Source organism: Cutaneotrichosporon cavernicola, assembly GCF_030864355.1.
Source record: "Cutaneotrichosporon cavernicola HIS019 DNA, chromosome: 5".
NCBI lineage: Eukaryota > Fungi > Basidiomycota > Tremellomycetes > Trichosporonales > Trichosporonaceae > Cutaneotrichosporon > Cutaneotrichosporon cavernicola.
Window position 1 is genome coordinate 560,684 of NC_083397.1, and position 17,097 is coordinate 577,780.

The window sequence follows — 17,097 nt, forward strand, 5'->3', positions numbered from 1 at the left end:
GGACATACGCGATGAATATAGATGTGAAAGACTGCGGTGGGCTATGAGCTATAAGGCTATGCGATGGCGACATGGGCATGCTCAATCATCAACTGCGTAGTCACCGAAATGTGGGGCCTCATCGCTCATTTCCGATCGCGTGGATCTCGCGTGAATTTGATTCCGCCATCACTGTCAGGCGGGAGCTATTCGCCCTCCTCCCGCCCCTCCGAAGATCGAAAAACGCCTCCAAAAGTCGACTGCATCTCATTCACCCAACGACAGCGAGCACAAACGGCGCCGACGGCCGTCTCCCACACCTCTCCTCTCACCCGCCGTCGCCAAAACACCGGCCTCTAAAGCTCGCATAATGCGTGGAGCCGTCCTCTCGCGCACCGTCTCAGCCGTATGGCAGCGCCGCCTGGCCAAAACGCCACTCCGCCGAGCCACTGTTGCCCCAGTGCGCGCGCTGTCTACCACGCCCGCCGTGTTCAAGCAGCGCCGCCTGCCTCCCGCCGAGGACCCTTACAACCACACGGCGCTCGCTGCGCTTCTCTCCCGCCTCTCCCTCCCCCCGTCCGATAAGCTGCAGGCGTCGATCCTCACTTGCCTGACCCACCCGTCGTTTGTCAACGCCCAAGGTGAGGAGACGGCCGACCACGAGACCAACGAGCTGCTCTCCAACCTCGGCAACTCACTCCTCGGCCTCTTTGCCAGCGAGGATATTGCTGCCCGTTACCCCAACCTCCCGTCCACCGCCCTCTCTAGCGCGGTGACGAGCTATGTCGGGCCCACGTCGCTCGCGAGTGTCGCCCGCGAACTTGGTATCAGCGCCACCCACGACAGCGCACCCAAGTACCACAACCAGGTGCAGGGTCTGCCGATCCGGTGGCGCCGCGCTCTCGCAGTGCGCGAGCTCGCGGACACGCCGGTGTCGAGCAACTTCCGCGAGGCGTACAACGACCGTGCGGCTCGTCTTGACAAGGAGCGGGAGAGGAAGCGCAACTCGTGGGAGGAGGGTGTTGCCAGCGTCGTGCGCGCATTCGTCGGCCTCATCTACCAAGAACAGGTGCGGCTTGTTTGCTTTCTGGTGAATGTTTTGCTGACCGACAGGGCCTGCACGCTGCGCGCGAGTTTGTCCACGCTCACTTTATGAGCCGTCACGTCGACCTGACGCATCTCTTCAAGATTCGCAAGCCGAAGCACGTGCTCTCCAACGTCGTCTCAAAGCACCTGCACGACGCGGGTGTGCCTGCGTCGTCGTCGCTCGGCCGCATCGAGTCTCGGTGAGTCTTGTGTCTGGAGAACAGCACCTAACCCCAGTGTCCTCGCATCTACCGGTACCCACACGCAGTCGCCGCTGTTCAACATTGGACTGTTTTTGCAGAACGGGCTCAAGCTCGCTGAGGGCCACGGTTCGTCATTGGCCATGGCCGAGCACCGCGCGGCCACCAATGCGCTCCTCTCCCTCTTCCTCGTGCAATCCGAGGCTGGGAGCACGCGACTGCCGACGAGCGCACACACCGAGCGGCCGATCAGCAGCGAGGGGGTGACGCAGGCACAGGGGGAGGCGTGGGAGGGCAGCTATGTGAGCTCGGGGGCGAGCGAGCCGGTGCAGGGCTTGGGAAACAGCATCAGGCCACAAAGGTTTTAGACAGTATACCAGTAGTATACCTACCACTCAGATATGCATCATCATTCATCACGCAGCTAATTTGTAGCTGCTGTTCGCAGGCCCGCTGGGCGTGTTTGCATGCTCGCGCGAGCGCCACACTGTGCACACGAGTAGACGCTCAAAGTCAGTCTTGACTTTTCTGATACAAAGGATTCGTGCCTGTAATAAATACACGTTCATTTCAACCACGTGGTGCCCAGAAAGTTGAAGGTCCACTTGCAGTATTGCTCGCTCCGTCATAACAACATCCACCCATCGCACTCACATAGATACCATGGGCAAGCAACCGTTCAAGGAGGCCAAGTCCAAGGACAAGCGCTCCGCGCCGTACTCCAAGTCCGCCAAGTCGGCTCGGCACGCCAAGCCGAAGGGACCGAGCAAGCCAACCGTCGACGTCAAGTACGACGGCGAAGTGTCGGCAGCCACGAAGAAGGTGCTGGAGAAGAAGGCCAAGGTCGTCTCTGCGCCCGCCAAGAAGGTCAAGGCCGAGTCGAGCAAGATCTCCGAGAAGACCAAGGGCAAGGGCAAGGCTGTCGCTGCGCTGCCCTCACCCTCCCCGGAAGCCGATGACTCACCCACGTTCAAGATCATCGCGGGTACCTACGAGCGGCTCCTCTACGGCCTGGAGGGCAAGTATGTTGATGGCAAGATCGCTCTCGAGCCACTCTTCATCTTCCCGGCCCACCTGGCGTGTGTCAAGGCTGTCGCGGCGAGTCCGACGGGCAAGTGGCTGGCAACGGGGAGCGAGGACGAGTTTGTCAAGGTCTGGGATCTGCGGAGGCGGAAGGAGGTCGGATCTCTCAGCCAGCATACCGGTAGGCTCAACTTGCGAATAAAACTGACAGCAGGCTCCATCACGTCCGCGACGTTCCCGACACCCAGCCACCTCCTCACGACGTCGGCGGACTCGACGATTTCCCTCTTCCGCACGTCGGACTGGGCGCTCCTCAAGAGCCTGAAGGGCCACTCTGGGCGCGTCAACTATGTCGACGTGCACCCAACCGGGCGTGTCGCTTTGTCGGTGGGCAAGGATAACACACTCAAGATGTGGGACCTGATGCGCGGGCGCGGCGCGGCTTCCTTGGCTCTCGGAAGCGAGGCTGAGATCGTCAAGTTCTCGCCGCGGGGGACGCACTTTGCCGTCCTGTTCCCACGCAAGATTGAGATTTACAGCCTCACGCTCAAGAAGCTCGCTACACTCGAGAGCAAGATCCGCTTCAACCACTTGCTGTTCGCTGAGCTTCCGGGAGAGGAGACTGAGCTCCTCTGCGTCGGGACGGAGAAGGGCGTCGTGGAGGTGTACACTGTCGAGATGCCGGATGAGGATGAGGAGGAGGAGGAGGATGAGGAGGATGAGGAGGATGAGGAGGAGGAGAAGAAGGGGCCGAAGGCCGAAGTCGACCGCATCGCCACTCTTGTAGGACACACCAACCGGTGAGCTTTAACTTGAGCAACACAGCTGACCGCAGAATCAAGGCCGTCTCGGCGCTTCCCTTCGCCGCACCCACGGGACCGACCGTGCTTCTGACCACGGCATCGAGCGACGGCGTGATCAACGTGTACGACCTCGGGGCCATCCCGACTGCCGAGAGCGAGGAACAGCAGCCCATCGCGAGCTACGACACCAAGGGGTCGCGCTTGACATGTGTCTATATCGCTGAGGGTGGCGCCCCTCGACGCAAGAGCAAGACGGCACCGAAGGCCGAGGCCAAGTCGGGAGCTGGAGCCCGCTTCGACGTCGAGGAGAGCGAGGAGGAGGAGGAGAGTGAGGAAGAGGACGGCGACGAGGACATGTACGATGTCGCATCGGATGAGGAGTCTGAGGGCGGCGTCGAGGTCGAGTTTGAAGATGAGGAAGAGGAGGAGGATGAGGAGGAGGGCGAGTACGAGGACTAGTGGACATCTGCATGCACATTCTACATCGAGCGTGGTTTGGGCACGGGTGGGGAGTGGAGGAGTGCAGAGGTGCAGAGGTGTAAGGCCTGTAAGGGTTGGTGACAGTCAACGTTTGTGTGGTTCCAAAATGCGTATATGGGCAGGTACTGTACCGAGAAGTCTCTCCCAGACTCGTCATCCACAAGACTTGTGGAATTGTGGATGACAGGTTGATGAAGAACGCTGGTGGATCAAGTTCCGCCTGCCGCTGTGCCGCCGTGCCGTTGTGCCGCCGTGAGATGCCGCAATGGACCGTCAGGATAATCCACGCATCAAAAGCACCGGTGACGAAAAACTCCGTTCGACCCAGTAATACCCCGGCGTCCCCACTCGGCCCGGCCCATTTCGCTCATCTCCGGTCTTGTTACTGTACCACTCCGGACATGCCAAGAATGCTTGAGACTACATAAAGCCAACATAAAGCCAACAGATGCAACCTCCAGACCCCACTACTCACAACTGAACACCATGACCAAGCCTCAGTTTCTCCTCGACCTCGAGCGCGACGGATACGTCGTCGTCCCCAACGTCATTCCCGAGGAAGAATGTGCGGCGTTCCGCGAGGCTGCGCTCGAATGGCTCGAGAGCTTCCCGTATGGGTTCAAGCGCGACGATAGGTCGACTTGGGCAGACGAGCATTTGCCGTTTGGTACTACGTGAGTAACTGCTATCCTCTTTGTGGGTATCGCTCGCCAGCTAACCCCAGTGGCGGTCTATACAACCGGTACGCAGTCAACCACGAGGCCTTTGTCTGGCGTATCCGTACCCAACCCGGCATCCTCGACGTCTTCAACCAAATCTGGGGCACTGATGACCTCATCGCCTCGTTTGACGGAATGAACACTTCCATTCCCATCAACGCCATTTCTGGACGTACAGACATTTCTCAAACCCCAGCCTGGCCACACATTGACCAGAACCCGCGCCGCATCGACCGTTTCGAGCTATACCAGGGCATTGCCAACATGTCCCCCAACGGACCCGACGACGGTGGTCTGTGTGTCCTCAAAGGCTCGCATCTACTTCATGACAAGCACTTTAGTGACATTGGCGGATTTAGGCCCGAAGCCGACTTGGGAGAGAAGGAAAACTCGTACCGGTATCCGCCCCAGGACTTTGAATGGTACAAGAACCACGGGGCCGAGGTGGTCAAGGTCTGCGCCAACGAGGGCGATTTAATTCTCTGGGATTCAAGGACGGTTCATTGGAACCGATCGCCGACGGGGACGCAGACACGCTTCGTTAGCTATGTTTGCTATGCGCCAAGGAGCCGGATGAGCGAAGACGAACTCGAGACCAAGCTCGAGGTATTCCGGAATCGCGAGGGCACGACACACTGGCCGTTCATGAATGTCATTCCCGCCAGGCGCAAGGTCGGTGGCATTCCTACTCGTCCGGATGGTACGCCCGACCCGGCCGACCGCCAGCGCCCACTCCACGACGTGAAGGAGACGCCAGAGGTTATGCGCCTGGTTGGTGTTCGTGCGTAAAGAACAGACCGATAGATACGTAGGGATGCATTCCAATTATTCTATCATGCTCACGAACGGGGCGAGGTATCGCGCAGTCGGCCCCAGCTCGCCCATATCGGCAACATTGTCTCCAACTACTGCTTCGTCAAAGTTGTGCCACAATCCGCGCGGGAGAGGTAAATGCACCACTGGTGCTCATCCATAGCGATGTCGGTGAAGTCGCGTTCAGAGGTTATGTGGGTGATGAGTGTATTCGGCGTTTTATGCAACTGTTGCAGAGTGCATCGCATCCGAATATCCTCGCCGCGTTGATCGATCCTCATGCACGATCTCAGCGGCGCATCGAGTCGAGGGGGGACAGGTTTCGCACAGCACCTCCGTGATCAGTATCTCCGTCAATGGAGCTGAGCAATTCTGTAGAAATGCTTTTGATGGTTGCGAGTAGAGCCGCATGAAGAGTAGCACCTTTGGCATGAAATCTCGGTGGGACAGTGCCGCCCCACGTGTACTGTACACAAGCAATGATCGCGTCTACGTACCAACCGAAGGAAGTGGCGCCCTTGCCCTCGAGCAGCAGAAGTAGCATGGGCATCTACCGCCGAATGCATGCAAAGATCACCCTACGAACAGCTTCTTGGTCCGCGCGAGCATCATAGCGACCTGCATACTCTCGTCCTGCCGGCTCTGGGCGAGCGTCCTGGCTGCACCAGTAAGACGATCCTCGAGTCTGCTCTCCGCGATGCTTTTTCGTGCCGCCTTCTCCTCCGGTTCGGGCAGTTCGCGGACATACTCGAGAAGATTGGAGACGATGACCGCACCGCGGTGCGCGAGCCCCACGTCAGGCGGCGCGGACGAGATGGTCTGCACCGCGCTTACCTGTCCGTCGGCGTCCTCGACGTCTGGACGCTCGCCGCCAGGCTCGAATAGGTCACCGAGACGGTCCCACACACTGCGATGGGAACCTGAGATCGCGCCACCGGCCACAACCGCCGAGCATGCATTAGGTGATTCCGTGAGGATGGCCAGCGCACCACTGGCAGCGAGACGGGTGGGGAGGTCATCCACATCCGTGAGAAGAAGGAGGACGCCCAGTCGCGCCGTCGAGCGCACTGCCTTCCCCCCGTTCTCTACCTTGATGTTGGACTCCTTCCCGTCAGCCTCGCCCGCAAAGTGCGCAAAGCCGGCTTCCGAGTTGACGAGGTTGCACACAAGCTCGGTCGCAGCACGCCGCACAAGGGTGTTGTCGTCGAGCATCAGCTCCTCGACCTTGTCAATGACCTTTGTGTCGTCGCGTCCACGGCCCTTGAAATCATCCGGTGTCGCAACCTTGGCATCGACAATGCGCGCACCAAACTGCCCGTCGACGGATGCGAGGTTCGTCAGCGCCATCAGCGCCTCGAACTGTTGCAGCAGGCTCGCTTCCTGCGAGACGAGCAGCGTATACAGTGGAGCGAGGGCGTTAAGCGCGTTCGTCTGATGCGGAGGAGGGAAGAGGAGCTGTGGCGGTGTCGTGATTACGAGCTTCGCGAGCGCTTGCGGTGCAGCCATACCCTGCGTAGAGTCGCGCAAGACGATAGTGAGCACCTTAAAGCCACCGTCACGGATGAACGGGGCACGGTGTGCACGCTCCTCCACTAATCCGAGGCATATCCTCGCCAGGGCATCACGTACGCGAGGCGACTCGGCGCGTACAATGCCGCTAAGTGCCGGGATAACCTGCGCTTTGAGCAGGGCTACGACGCGCTTCTCGACCGCATCGTCACGCTCCGCGGGGTCCTCGTCCTCGGCCTCGAGAGCGGTCTTGCCGCTGATGGCCATGCGGCGCAACCGCTCCATTTGCTGGTCGTGCTCTGAGAGTACGGGCTTGCGTGCCACGAGGTGTGCCAGCACGGTCGCGAGACCGAAGCAGAGGGCCGCGTCCACTGGAGCGAGTGCCTCATCTAGAGAGCCCATGGATGACCGCGGCGTGACGGGGAGGGAGCCGCCCTTGGGTTGGGGAACGGGAGACAGGGCGAGGAAGGCCTTGAGGAAGTCAGCATCGGAACAGAGCACGTCCCGAATAGCGGGCCGGGTGCTGAGCACGCTCAAGCCCTCAAGCGTGGGCAGGATGGCCTGTGCTGAGGACACACTCTTGATGTGGCCCATGAGCGTGTGGGCGAGCTGCACCTCGCCCTCGAGCGACTGCTCATCGCGCGCAAGCCTCTGCTCCTCGGGCTCGCCGACTTGCGGGTCCGGCCGACCGAGCTTGCTGAGGGCCACAGCGGACAGCACACCTGTATCCCCCTCAAGGTCTTTGGCGTCGACCGCAGCGCTCAGATACTCGAAGGCGCGGTCGCGCACGATCCCGCGCCCAGCCTTAGTGCCAGCCAGAGCTGAGAGCAGAGCCGCAAGTGCAGGTTGGAGAGGTGACGGGAGCTCTGCAAGTTCGAGTAGCACGCCGAGTGGGTCGATGTCCGACGCTTCTTCCTTGCTGTTAATGCCTAGCGACTGAGTGACGAGGGCGACGGTGCCGGCTGGAGCGAGTGGTGCCAGAGCCGCGAGGAGTGAGACGGCGGGGACGAACGACGCCGGGTCGTCGGCACCCTGGGAAACGGCGTCGGACACGAGCGGATTGAACGTATCCTTGATCCGCGCGGCTTGGGCTGCATCGTCTCCTCCTCGCGCGTTTGATGCGTCCACGACCTTTGAGAGAGCTAGAAGCGCTAGCCCAGACTCATTTTGGGAGGGAGAGGAGATTGCCGTGGCGAGAAGGCGCACGTCGTTTGGCGAGGTTGGAGACTTGGACTGGAGGAGCGCCTTGAGGCGATGATCAGTGGACATTGTGATGTGGAGGTTGAGATGACGACGATGATGGATTGTTAGATGGTGGAATCACGGAGAAACAGTCATCTCCGTGATATCGCGTGGTTGCCAGATTTGGGTTCAGGGTGAGCTGGTCCACTCGACTGCCAAGCTGCCACCCGCCACTCTTTCAATCCTCCATTCATTCACTTACCAATTCCATACTGCCCTTTTGACAACATACACACCCTCTCAAGCGAGATAAATATACTCTAATAATATTGAATGGTTGGCCCAAATTGGAACGTTCCACTTCCTGACTTGGCTGCCTATGCCAGCCTCTCGTGGCTCAGCTCTCAGTCGTTTGAAACCCGCGCAGCATCGTCGTGGAGTTTCATCTTGCAAGCACCAGGTATGGTGTCCCCCCGAACAAAAGTAGCAGTTGCGAATTCTGCGCTTAAATTCTCAGACTCGACGACCGCCGAGCACAACTCTCACTCCCGTCTCTCTCACTTCTCCATACTTGAACTCCCAGACAGCATCTCGACTTGGACCTACGCATAACTCCCGTACCTCACAACTACTCTCCCCTACTAATCAAGACTACGTCCCACAATGGACTCTATTCCTCGTCTTCCTGGTCAAACGAAGACGACCCATCCATTGGATCCTTTGGTAGCCAAAACAAATGCGGAGATGTAATTTGGCATTGTCGTATCGAGCGACACAGCACTTTTGTGCGACTGGGACCGCATTCGAGTTGCTAACCACGACTTGGTGGGGCAACTCATAATGGGCCAACCATTACAACTCAGTCTCAGCCCAAAACGGATCAAGTTTCAGCATATGCCATTGAGCTGTATGTCGTTAGAAGGGCAGAATCCCCAGCTGTTTTTCAACCGTCACCCCCATTGACGGATTGGCAGGTGTAACTGAGTCAGGAATGATCCTACCAAACTATTTCTTCCTCAGGCTGCTCATAAACCCTTCTCTCATCGTCACGTCCAGCTCATCCCCCCATCCGTCACCTTTGCCCATACACTTAGCCTCCTCATCTCTGCTCCTCAAAACTCTACCTTTGTCATCCACAGTTAACTACTCGCCCAACATGTAATGAGGAAAAGCAAACGGTCGAGATCAGCCGCAAGGTCGCGGTTGCGCCAATTAATACACGCCTAGCCAACGTCAAGCGCAAATTTGTGGCCCTTACGACAGGAAAGAAGGGGCCATCGAGGCTCTCCTGCAGCGACTCGAGTGTCTGCTCTGAACGCACGCGTCGGAGTAAAGGAAAACTGAAGGCGTCAGTGGGCAGCAACTGGGGTGGGTTACCAAGCTGTACAGCAACCAACGGAACGAGGACATGCAGAGCTGTGCAGAAGAACTGGCGCTGCACGAACCCCGAAAAGGTGGCCGACCCCAGGTGCACCTACGAGTCTAGTTCTCTGGCGGAGACTCCGAGTCTCAGTATCGAAAGACATGTGCGTCACCCATCTGCATGCCCTGTGGGATGCTGTGCATGGCGTCCAGGGGGATAAAAGCGGACCAGGTAAACGAATAGGTAGATGGTTAATACAAATCGTGGCCGGTCGAGTGTATAGGCCGGCGGCGTCTGTGAGACTTGGGCCAACGGAAACAAGCGTTGTACTAGTCAAGGCGCACGCTTCTGAGACACGTCACGCGACATTGGACATTGGCTAACTCCACCGATTACGTGCCACATGCCTGTTACAGTATGCAGACTGGATTGGATACACAAGCATCTTGGCGTTCGCCCAATACAGTAACCGGTCTCACCCCAACATGTGATACCCTTCCTCGCTCGCTGACTCTCTCGCACCCGGTACGAACGCGGTCTCGCAAACCGTATCGCCGCTCTTCCCTTTGCTGAATGACCTCGGGCACCAGGCCTGAGAGCCTCGATACCCTCCAATCATGTATGTCCCGCAACAAACACAGAGGTCGGTCAAGTGAGCAGTCTGCTTCATGCCTCCGCCAAATATCGGCGTGGAGAGGTCAAGCCTTCCTCTCCGAACACCAGATTGCTGGTACATTTAAGTTGCAGAATTCAATTCTGTTTTCCAAACCCGCTCTCTGCTCTCGTCTCGATCGCCTCCTTTATATACCCAACAACTGTGAGTTCCTACTCACCTGTCTTCTCACACTAGTCTTCTCCCCATACCCGCTTTACCCCACCTGCATTCAAGCCACCGCAGCCATGAACCATCACGACACCGTCACCACGTCCGAGTTGCCGCCCGTGCTCAGCAACCCTGTTTTATGGCATTCATCCAATACCAAGATCGCCCCCCCAAGCCCGTCTTCCTCCATCAGCTCGTCTACCAGCAACGAGCAGCCTTCGACGGCGGGAGCCACTATCTCCGTTGCCCAGGCCTGGGACGAGAAGAAGAGGATCGTGTGCGCGTACGAGAAGCGCATCGCCAACGCGGAGCGCCTCCTTGCCCGTCTCGTTCAGAAGTACAAAAGCCTCCTCGTTGAATCAGCCTTGCATGCAGTCGAGGAGAAGACCGACAAGCTGGAAATTGCCGAGCAGGTGACGAAAATCACCCGCCTGGAACACGATGTACACAAACTCCGATGCGTCAACCTTACCCTCCTCGAGCGGGCCGAGAACAGCCGGAAGGAAGCGGACGAGGCGAATCAAAACCTGGTCAATGCATACGGACACAAGGCGGAGTTGGACCAGATCTACGCCCAAACTGTTCAAGAGCTGAATGTAAAGACTGAGGAGCTTGGAGTCCTCAAGTCATACCTCGCTGTTGGCGGAGAGACCAACGTGTACGGATATCAGCTGGCGCTCGCCACCGACCGCGCCGAAAAGTACCGCAGGCTCAACGCGGAGCTTGCGTTCCAGAAGGCCCTTGGTGACCAGACGATCGCCCAGCTCAGAATCGACAACCAGCACCTCAGGAACCAGATCCTCCCCAACCGGGGTATCATTTACGACGTCTCTAGCGTCGGGCCCATTCGGACGGCCAGGCCGCGCTCCATCGCCCCGTCTCCGTTCGTCCGCCGTCGTCATCCCCTGGCCGAGTCCACCTTGTTGGCTGATGTGCCCAAGTAGGGCTCCTGTTGTACATCCTTACAGTGCGCCGTTCAGGTGCCGGACTCTGCCCGTGTTGTACTGTAGCGTTATGAACTGTATCTTCTATCAATACAAGATCTCAGGAGGGTCATGGTAGGGTTGGGATGCCTCCGAACCCTGAAAGCAAACCTAGTCTTAGATCTCAGGTAAACTGTGGCAAACTACGTAGATTCTCGAGTCACGCGAGTTGTCTTTGATTCCAACTAATGTTAATGTGGCCACGCGATCCCATGTTGACTTTGTCTCAGTCATCAATTGCCCTCTCTACTATTCGTCCATGGGCCCATCGTGGGTAGGGTGCGTATCGGACCCGACAGAAAGCGGTACTTTGTACCGGCGTCATGACCGGACATTAGCCCATGAGTCGGGAAAGGCGGTGAGGGCCGTGACCTAATGGACCTCGACGTACCGACGTATTGTTTTCCCCCCCTCTATTCCACAGTTTTTGTCACACTTCCCAGTCCTAACCATTCTCCTCTTAAAACACAACAACGTGGGTACGTTCACGCACCACATTCTGATATCAGACTGCCATTTGGCGTCTATCTTTCACACCCGTCCACACAGCCACGTACCTCTCGCAAGACCATAACAATGGAGTTCGCCTTCCAGAATAGCGCCGCTCCCCAGACTGTCACGCTCTCCCCGGAAATCACACTCGAGGTCCTCGCCACTCGCGGCCTCGCAATCCACAACGGGGAGCTAGTCATCATGGCGGATCCGTCACGCAGTTCCACCTTCGACTCTGGTATTGGTGACGGTTTTGACGACCCGGTCGCGAACCGTGATGCGGATAACTACATCACCGACACGGACCTGATGGACGTCGATGACTTGATCGATGACAATAGCGGTATGACGGAAACGGCGATTCACCTCCCATCCGGGCGCGCCGGAAGACTCTTCACGGAACTCCTAAATCTGACCGATGAGATTGAGGGTCTCGTGAATATGACGATGGAGGGTCTCGTGAATATGTCGATGGAGGGTCTCGCGAATATGTCGATGGAGCATCATGCGCTTCTGGAAGTGGAGTCTCCCATGCTGCATTGCCGGGAACAGGCACTCGTCGCCACAGATCGCCGTCTCCAGGAGGCAATCGAGAATATGGTTGAAACTGCCCTCCTCCAGAACACGATCACGGGCCCAGAGGTGTCGGCGGCGAAGGCTGAAGAGCTCCATTAAGTGCTGCGCAACCAAACTTAGACTATCGATCAACAGAAGCGCCATATCGACATTTTGCAATTGGAAACTCGGGTGCTAGAGTTTGAGGCCCACCAACTCCAGTTGCAGCTTGACAAAATCGCCCAAACCCCACTCCCCACCTGTGTGTGGGTCCGAATCCAACGGTACACGAGGACCCCGAAAGTTCGCCCAGGCCTGAGCAACGAATGGATGGTCCGGCCAACTCTGGAATGCGTCGTCGACGCCTCACAGCTCGACTCGCACCACGCCACAAAGATTCGCGAACAAGACAAGATCCTGCCGGGCTGTCCTCCACTCAAGGCCAGCCGTGTCCTGTACATGCTGTGGCTGTGAACCCAAACGTCCAAGAACTCGCTGGAGATGGGGTTGTTGCCAATGTAGTTTTGCTTCTCGTCAACTGGATGGACATAGTGCTTCGTGGCAGGCTCTTTGCCCAATAGAACAATTGAATAGGCTGATTAAGACCATCACTGATGCTGGATTGGTACAATGGCCCAAAACCCCCAAAACCATCAGTCCTCTGGGCCGCTCTGTTCAGTGACGTCCCTGAGAATGATGGCTTACCACGGCATGGACATTGTACGTCTGCTACCCGTGTGCATTCTTTCTTTCTCGTTTTACAAATCTACTGTCGGACCCCACCACACCAGAGTCCACAGATGGGGGCATGTGAGCGAGAGAACGTGAGATACCCGAATTGTAGCCTCTTTGGCGTGATACACGTGCCTGTTACGCTTGGCGGAATTCGCCGTGTCATAAATGGAGATAATGTGAGAGAAAAGGGTGGTAGTTTCTCCCTGTCTCACAGTATGTTGTGAAACGGTCCAGCAGGACAATGCACAGCTTTTGAGCACATGAACACGAGCACCAGAGACAGCCGGGTCCACCAAAACTGCTCCCAATGAATGAATCAATCCAGGTAAGGTACTTGGCTTCCGTTTCAAAGTCCCACGCGCTTTTATGCAATTTCTACGATAATGCAGCTGCAATGTTCGCCGTCATCATAATGTCTTTCAGCTATTTGCAGGAGGAGAGAGGAGAGCGGAGAGCGGTACACTAGGCGGAAGATCCAATTCACACCTAGATCTCCACATGACTTGCCGCTGTGGCGCAGCCCTCTCTTACCTCCGAGACCCTTTGCCACTCGAACAACAACTCACGCCACTCAAGCGTGAGACATAACGACGTACTCTTCTCGCATCATCGTTTCCCGCACTTCTTGCTCTCTCTGCACACAGATTTCTCACATCTGCATCCCCCAAGTCACATCCACTGTACAGCTCTCTCATTTATATCGCGTTCTCTGAAACCTCTTCTCCATCAACCTCCTCAACCTCATCAACGTGCCAAAACATCACCATCGATCAGTGAGCATTCCTGACTCGCTCTAACAATTTCTGACGAGGCTCAGACCATGACCATCACCCCCGTTACCTACAACCAGGAGCACGAGGCCGCATCGACCTCGTCGAGTTCTGCCGAACGCAAGGCAGCGGCGGCACGGTATCCCGCCATGGACCTCGTCCCCGTCACCGAGTCGCAGCCCTGGGGTAGTTACCCGTGGGGTGCACAGGGTAAGCGCCCCAAGCACAAGACCAAGCCGGCTCTCAAGAAGGCCACCAGCCTCCCCGCCCAGTCCGTCGCCGCCAACGCCACTGCCATCGCCTCCGAGCCCGTCGCCGCCAACGCCACTGCCACCGCCTCCGAGCCCGCCGCCACCCCTACTCCCCCCCGCGGCGTCTCGTTCAACAAGGTGGTGCACTACCTCGTCATTGAGCGCCTCCCCGAGTGGGCCTCGACCGCCAAGGACGGCGAGCAGGAGGGCGACCAAGGCACCATGTTTCTCCGTCCGGTGGGGTATTCCGCCTACGAGCCCAGTCACATCGACGTCGCCCGCTCGCCCGAGTTTGCCGAGCGCCAGCGCGCCGCATCGGATCGGCGCGCTTACATCCACCGCCTGCAGCACTTGCAAGACCGCAAGCAGCTGGAGGACGGCGACTACCGTGGGTGTGACGAAGCGCGGAGCAACCGGAGCGTGAACAAGTGGACCTTGTCGGCCCAGGGTAACGAGGTGCGGCACTCGTTGCGCTACTGCGGCGCTTCCTACGACCCCGATTCCGAGCCGCCGGCTTTGCAGGAGCCGGACGAGGACAGCGGGTGGGAGACGAGCTCGGACGCCTCGGACTTGGTCGGTGTCCGCCCGGCCAACGGCGCGCGGTTCGGCGACGTCTCGAACCACGATGTGGGCGACGTGGACAATGACACCGGGTTTGGCACGGACACGATCGCAGGGGACGCCGCCAACGGGAGGTACGAGGAAGTCGAGCGACCGCCTCGTTTCGGGACCTTCAACTTGCTCCCGACTCGTTCGGGGCCCATAAACTTGCCCCGGTCTCGTTGGAGCTCGATGGACTTGCGCGAACTCGCCTCGCCAAAGCCCAACGACGCCGATGTCAGCGCGGACTCGGTATACTCGTTCAACTCGGATGTCGCCGAGTTTGACTTCGCCAGCGACAGCGAGCGTGAAAGCCGCCGCGACAGCGACAGCGACGGCGAGTGGGACGGCGACCGCGGCGCCTTGCTTCGTTCGGACAATGACGCTGTCGACGACGGCTGGGTGGACGACGGCCAGATCAAGGGCATGGTCGACAACTTGCTCGACATCGGGTTCGGTGACTCGGCGGGAGACAGGCGCTCGAACTCGCCGCCATCGAGACCGGCGAGTGTGGATCAAGGCGTCAGCAACGACAGCGCCGTTGTCGCCGAGAGCAATGTCGACATGGAGGCCGGTGACACTGCGGCGGAGGAGGCCTTTGCAAGAGTGTCAAGCGAGTTCGGCGCGTCGATCAGCGAGACGTCTGCGGGAGAGCTCGGTCAGGCGGTGAGCGCGGTCGTGGTGGCAATCAGCCCCAGCTCTGAGTTACCCGTCGCCCTTACGACCAGCAACCTCCAGATCCCCTTCGCTGCTCCTGGGCATTTCGCGGGCCCTACCCCTGATCTCGTGAGCCCCGCGTCAAGTTACCCGCCGACGCCGTCGCCGCTCTCGACCGCCGCCTCGAGGTGCCCCTCGCCGCTTCTGCCGCCCTCGTCCATGCTCTTCGCGCCCCCACCATCTCGCGATGAAGTTGCTGAGCCCCCATTCCACTCGCAGCACCCCGCCCTCCAGTGACCCCCTGCTGACCTTTGAATGATCCATCCACACGGACATAGCTGCCATCATTCTCCGGATCCTCTTTGTTCGATTTCGATATCCATCTTTTGTCATTACCATGCATCTCATATCTGCTTTGCCGCTGGATCATGCACAACTTACATCTGTATCGCTAACCTTCTACAATGCACTACTCAGAGCTTGGCACTTCCCTGCTCGTTGACAAACACACCCGCGACACCGAAGCCGGTACCGGCACACATTGAGGTGACGACGACCTTGGCGCCCGTGCGTTTGGCCTCGTTCAGGCCGGTCGCGACCTGGCGCGCGCCAGTTGCGCCGAGGGGGTGTCCAATGGCAATAGCACCACCGTTTGGGTTGAGCTTGCTCTGGTCAAGGCCGAGGTCCTTGGCGCAGTAGAGAGCCTGACCAGCGAACGCCTCGTTGATCTCGAAGATGTCGACGTCGGAGAGCTGCAGACCGACCTTCCTGAGCGCCTTGGGAATCGCCACCGCGGGTCCAACACCCATAATACGAGGAGGAACACCGGCAGTCACGACACATCCGACCTTGCCGATGATTGGGAGACCGAGGTTCTCCGCAACACTGCGGCGGGCGAGGACGACGGCAGCAGCACCGTCAGTCAGCTGCGACGAGTTGCCGGCGTGCGTTGTTCCGTCGGCCTTGAACGCGGGTTTGAGGCCCTTGAGCGACTCGGCAGTGACGCCGTACCGAGGAGTGTCATCACGAGTGACAGTCTTGTCGCCAATGGTGACGGGGACAATCTCGCCATCGAAGCGCCCGGCCTTCTGCGCCGCCTCTGCCTTCTGGTGCGAGCGGGCAGCGAACTCGTCCTGCTCCTGGCGCGAAAGTGCATAGCTAAAATCAGCGAATGCGAATATGGATGACGTACTCTTCCACAACATTCTCGTTGGTAATACCCATTGGGATGAGGCAGTCGGCTGCGAGCGGGTGCTTGCGCACAGCCTCTGATGTAGGGTGGTCAAGTGGTGTGCGTGCATAGTGGTGAGTCATGCTCTCGCATCCACCAGCAATGCCAATGTCAATGTCGCCAGCCCGGATCTCGTTGGTAATAGTCCAAATCGCCTGAAGAGACGACGAGCATTGACGGTTGACGGTCGACACTGACGTCTCGATGGGGAAGCCAGCAGCAAGAGCGGCCATGCGTGAAATAGATGCACCTCCACGAGGAGTACGGACCGTGCCGATCTGGATGTCCTCGACGAGCTTGGGGTCGATGCGGGCAGCCGAGACGGCACCCTTGAGGGCGCCGACGAGCATGTCTTCAAACCGGGCGTCCTTGAGCGCACCCTTGGTCGCCCTGCACATGGGTGTGCGCTTGGCGGCGAGGATCACGACATCGTCGGGGTTCTTGGACAGGAGAGAGGCCTTTCCGGACATGATTAGAGATTAGATGGGAGTTTTGGGAAGTGTCAGTAGATCAGAGAGTAGTTATATCTGGATGGGCAGATGGGGTGGAGACATGCCGGTAACTGGCTTGCCGAAATCCGGGGCTGGGTGTAATCGCCGGAGTGGGCCGGGTCTGGGGTGACAAGTAGGGCCGCTACGGTCATGACCGAACACCGACCACCCACTTGTTAGTCTACATCTTACGGCCGAGGTTCTTGGTGCATCGGGGTCACCGATCGTTCACGTGGACGTCTGTGCAGCCATATTGTTGACGGCAAGGAGAATTCTGGATCTCTGAGAGCGCAAAATACACCTCTGTTACCTCCTCACCAAAGATGACACGTGGTTGACACTTGGAAAGATG

General features: G+C 58.4%; 8 protein-coding genes across 8 annotated transcripts; 6 read left to right on the forward strand and 2 right to left on the reverse strand.

Moving 5' to 3' along the window:
* Positions 1 to 349: 349 nt before the first annotated feature.
* On the forward strand, positions 350 to 1,633 carry mrpl3 (uncharacterized protein; the record flags this gene model as incomplete). Its single annotated transcript, XM_060601380.1, has 3 exons — positions 350 to 1,048; positions 1,093 to 1,265; positions 1,303 to 1,633. The coding sequence occupies 3 exons, from the start codon at positions 350 to 352 to the stop codon at positions 1,631 to 1,633; spliced, it is 1,203 nt and encodes a 400-aa protein (XP_060457879.1).
* Positions 1,634 to 1,928: 295 nt separating this feature from the next.
* On the forward strand, positions 1,929 to 3,550 carry MAK11 (uncharacterized protein; the record flags this gene model as incomplete). The annotated part of the gene is made up of 3 exons (XM_060601381.1): positions 1,929 to 2,469; positions 2,503 to 3,088; positions 3,124 to 3,550. The coding sequence occupies 3 exons, from the start codon at positions 1,929 to 1,931 to the stop codon at positions 3,548 to 3,550; spliced, it is 1,554 nt and encodes a 517-aa protein (XP_060457880.1).
* A 507-nt stretch (positions 3,551 to 4,057) lies between these two features.
* On the forward strand, positions 4,058 to 5,079 carry CcaverHIS019_0502440 (uncharacterized protein; the record flags this gene model as incomplete). The annotated part of the gene is made up of 2 exons (XM_060601382.1): positions 4,058 to 4,245; positions 4,296 to 5,079. 2 exons carry the CDS (start codon positions 4,058 to 4,060, stop codon positions 5,077 to 5,079), a joined length of 972 nt encoding a protein of 323 aa, XP_060457881.1.
* A 597-nt stretch (positions 5,080 to 5,676) lies between these two features.
* SHE4 (uncharacterized protein) lies at positions 5,677 to 7,881 on the reverse strand (the record flags this gene model as incomplete). Its single annotated transcript, XM_060601383.1, has 1 exon — positions 5,677 to 7,881. One exon carries the CDS (start codon positions 7,879 to 7,881, stop codon positions 5,677 to 5,679), a length of 2,205 nt encoding a protein of 734 aa, XP_060457882.1.
* Positions 7,882 to 10,057: 2,176 nt separating this feature from the next.
* On the forward strand, positions 10,058 to 10,924 carry CcaverHIS019_0502460 (uncharacterized protein; the record flags this gene model as incomplete). Its single annotated transcript, XM_060601384.1, has 1 exon — positions 10,058 to 10,924. The coding sequence occupies one exon, from the start codon at positions 10,058 to 10,060 to the stop codon at positions 10,922 to 10,924; it is 867 nt and encodes a 288-aa protein (XP_060457883.1).
* A 615-nt stretch (positions 10,925 to 11,539) lies between these two features.
* On the forward strand, positions 11,540 to 12,130 carry CcaverHIS019_0502470 (uncharacterized protein; the record flags this gene model as incomplete). The annotated part of the gene is made up of 1 exon (XM_060601385.1): positions 11,540 to 12,130. The coding sequence occupies one exon, from the start codon at positions 11,540 to 11,542 to the stop codon at positions 12,128 to 12,130; it is 591 nt and encodes a 196-aa protein (XP_060457884.1).
* Positions 12,131 to 13,565: 1,435 nt separating this feature from the next.
* CcaverHIS019_0502480 (uncharacterized protein) lies at positions 13,566 to 15,320 on the forward strand (the record flags this gene model as incomplete). Its single annotated transcript, XM_060601386.1, has 1 exon — positions 13,566 to 15,320. The coding sequence occupies one exon, from the start codon at positions 13,566 to 13,568 to the stop codon at positions 15,318 to 15,320; it is 1,755 nt and encodes a 584-aa protein (XP_060457885.1).
* Positions 15,321 to 15,496: 176 nt separating this feature from the next.
* On the reverse strand, positions 15,497 to 16,724 carry POT1 (uncharacterized protein; the record flags this gene model as incomplete). Its single annotated transcript, XM_060601387.1, has 2 exons — positions 15,497 to 16,181; positions 16,216 to 16,724. The coding sequence occupies 2 exons, from the start codon at positions 16,722 to 16,724 to the stop codon at positions 15,497 to 15,499; spliced, it is 1,194 nt and encodes a 397-aa protein (XP_060457886.1).
* Between the last annotated feature and the right edge of the window lie 373 nt (positions 16,725 to 17,097).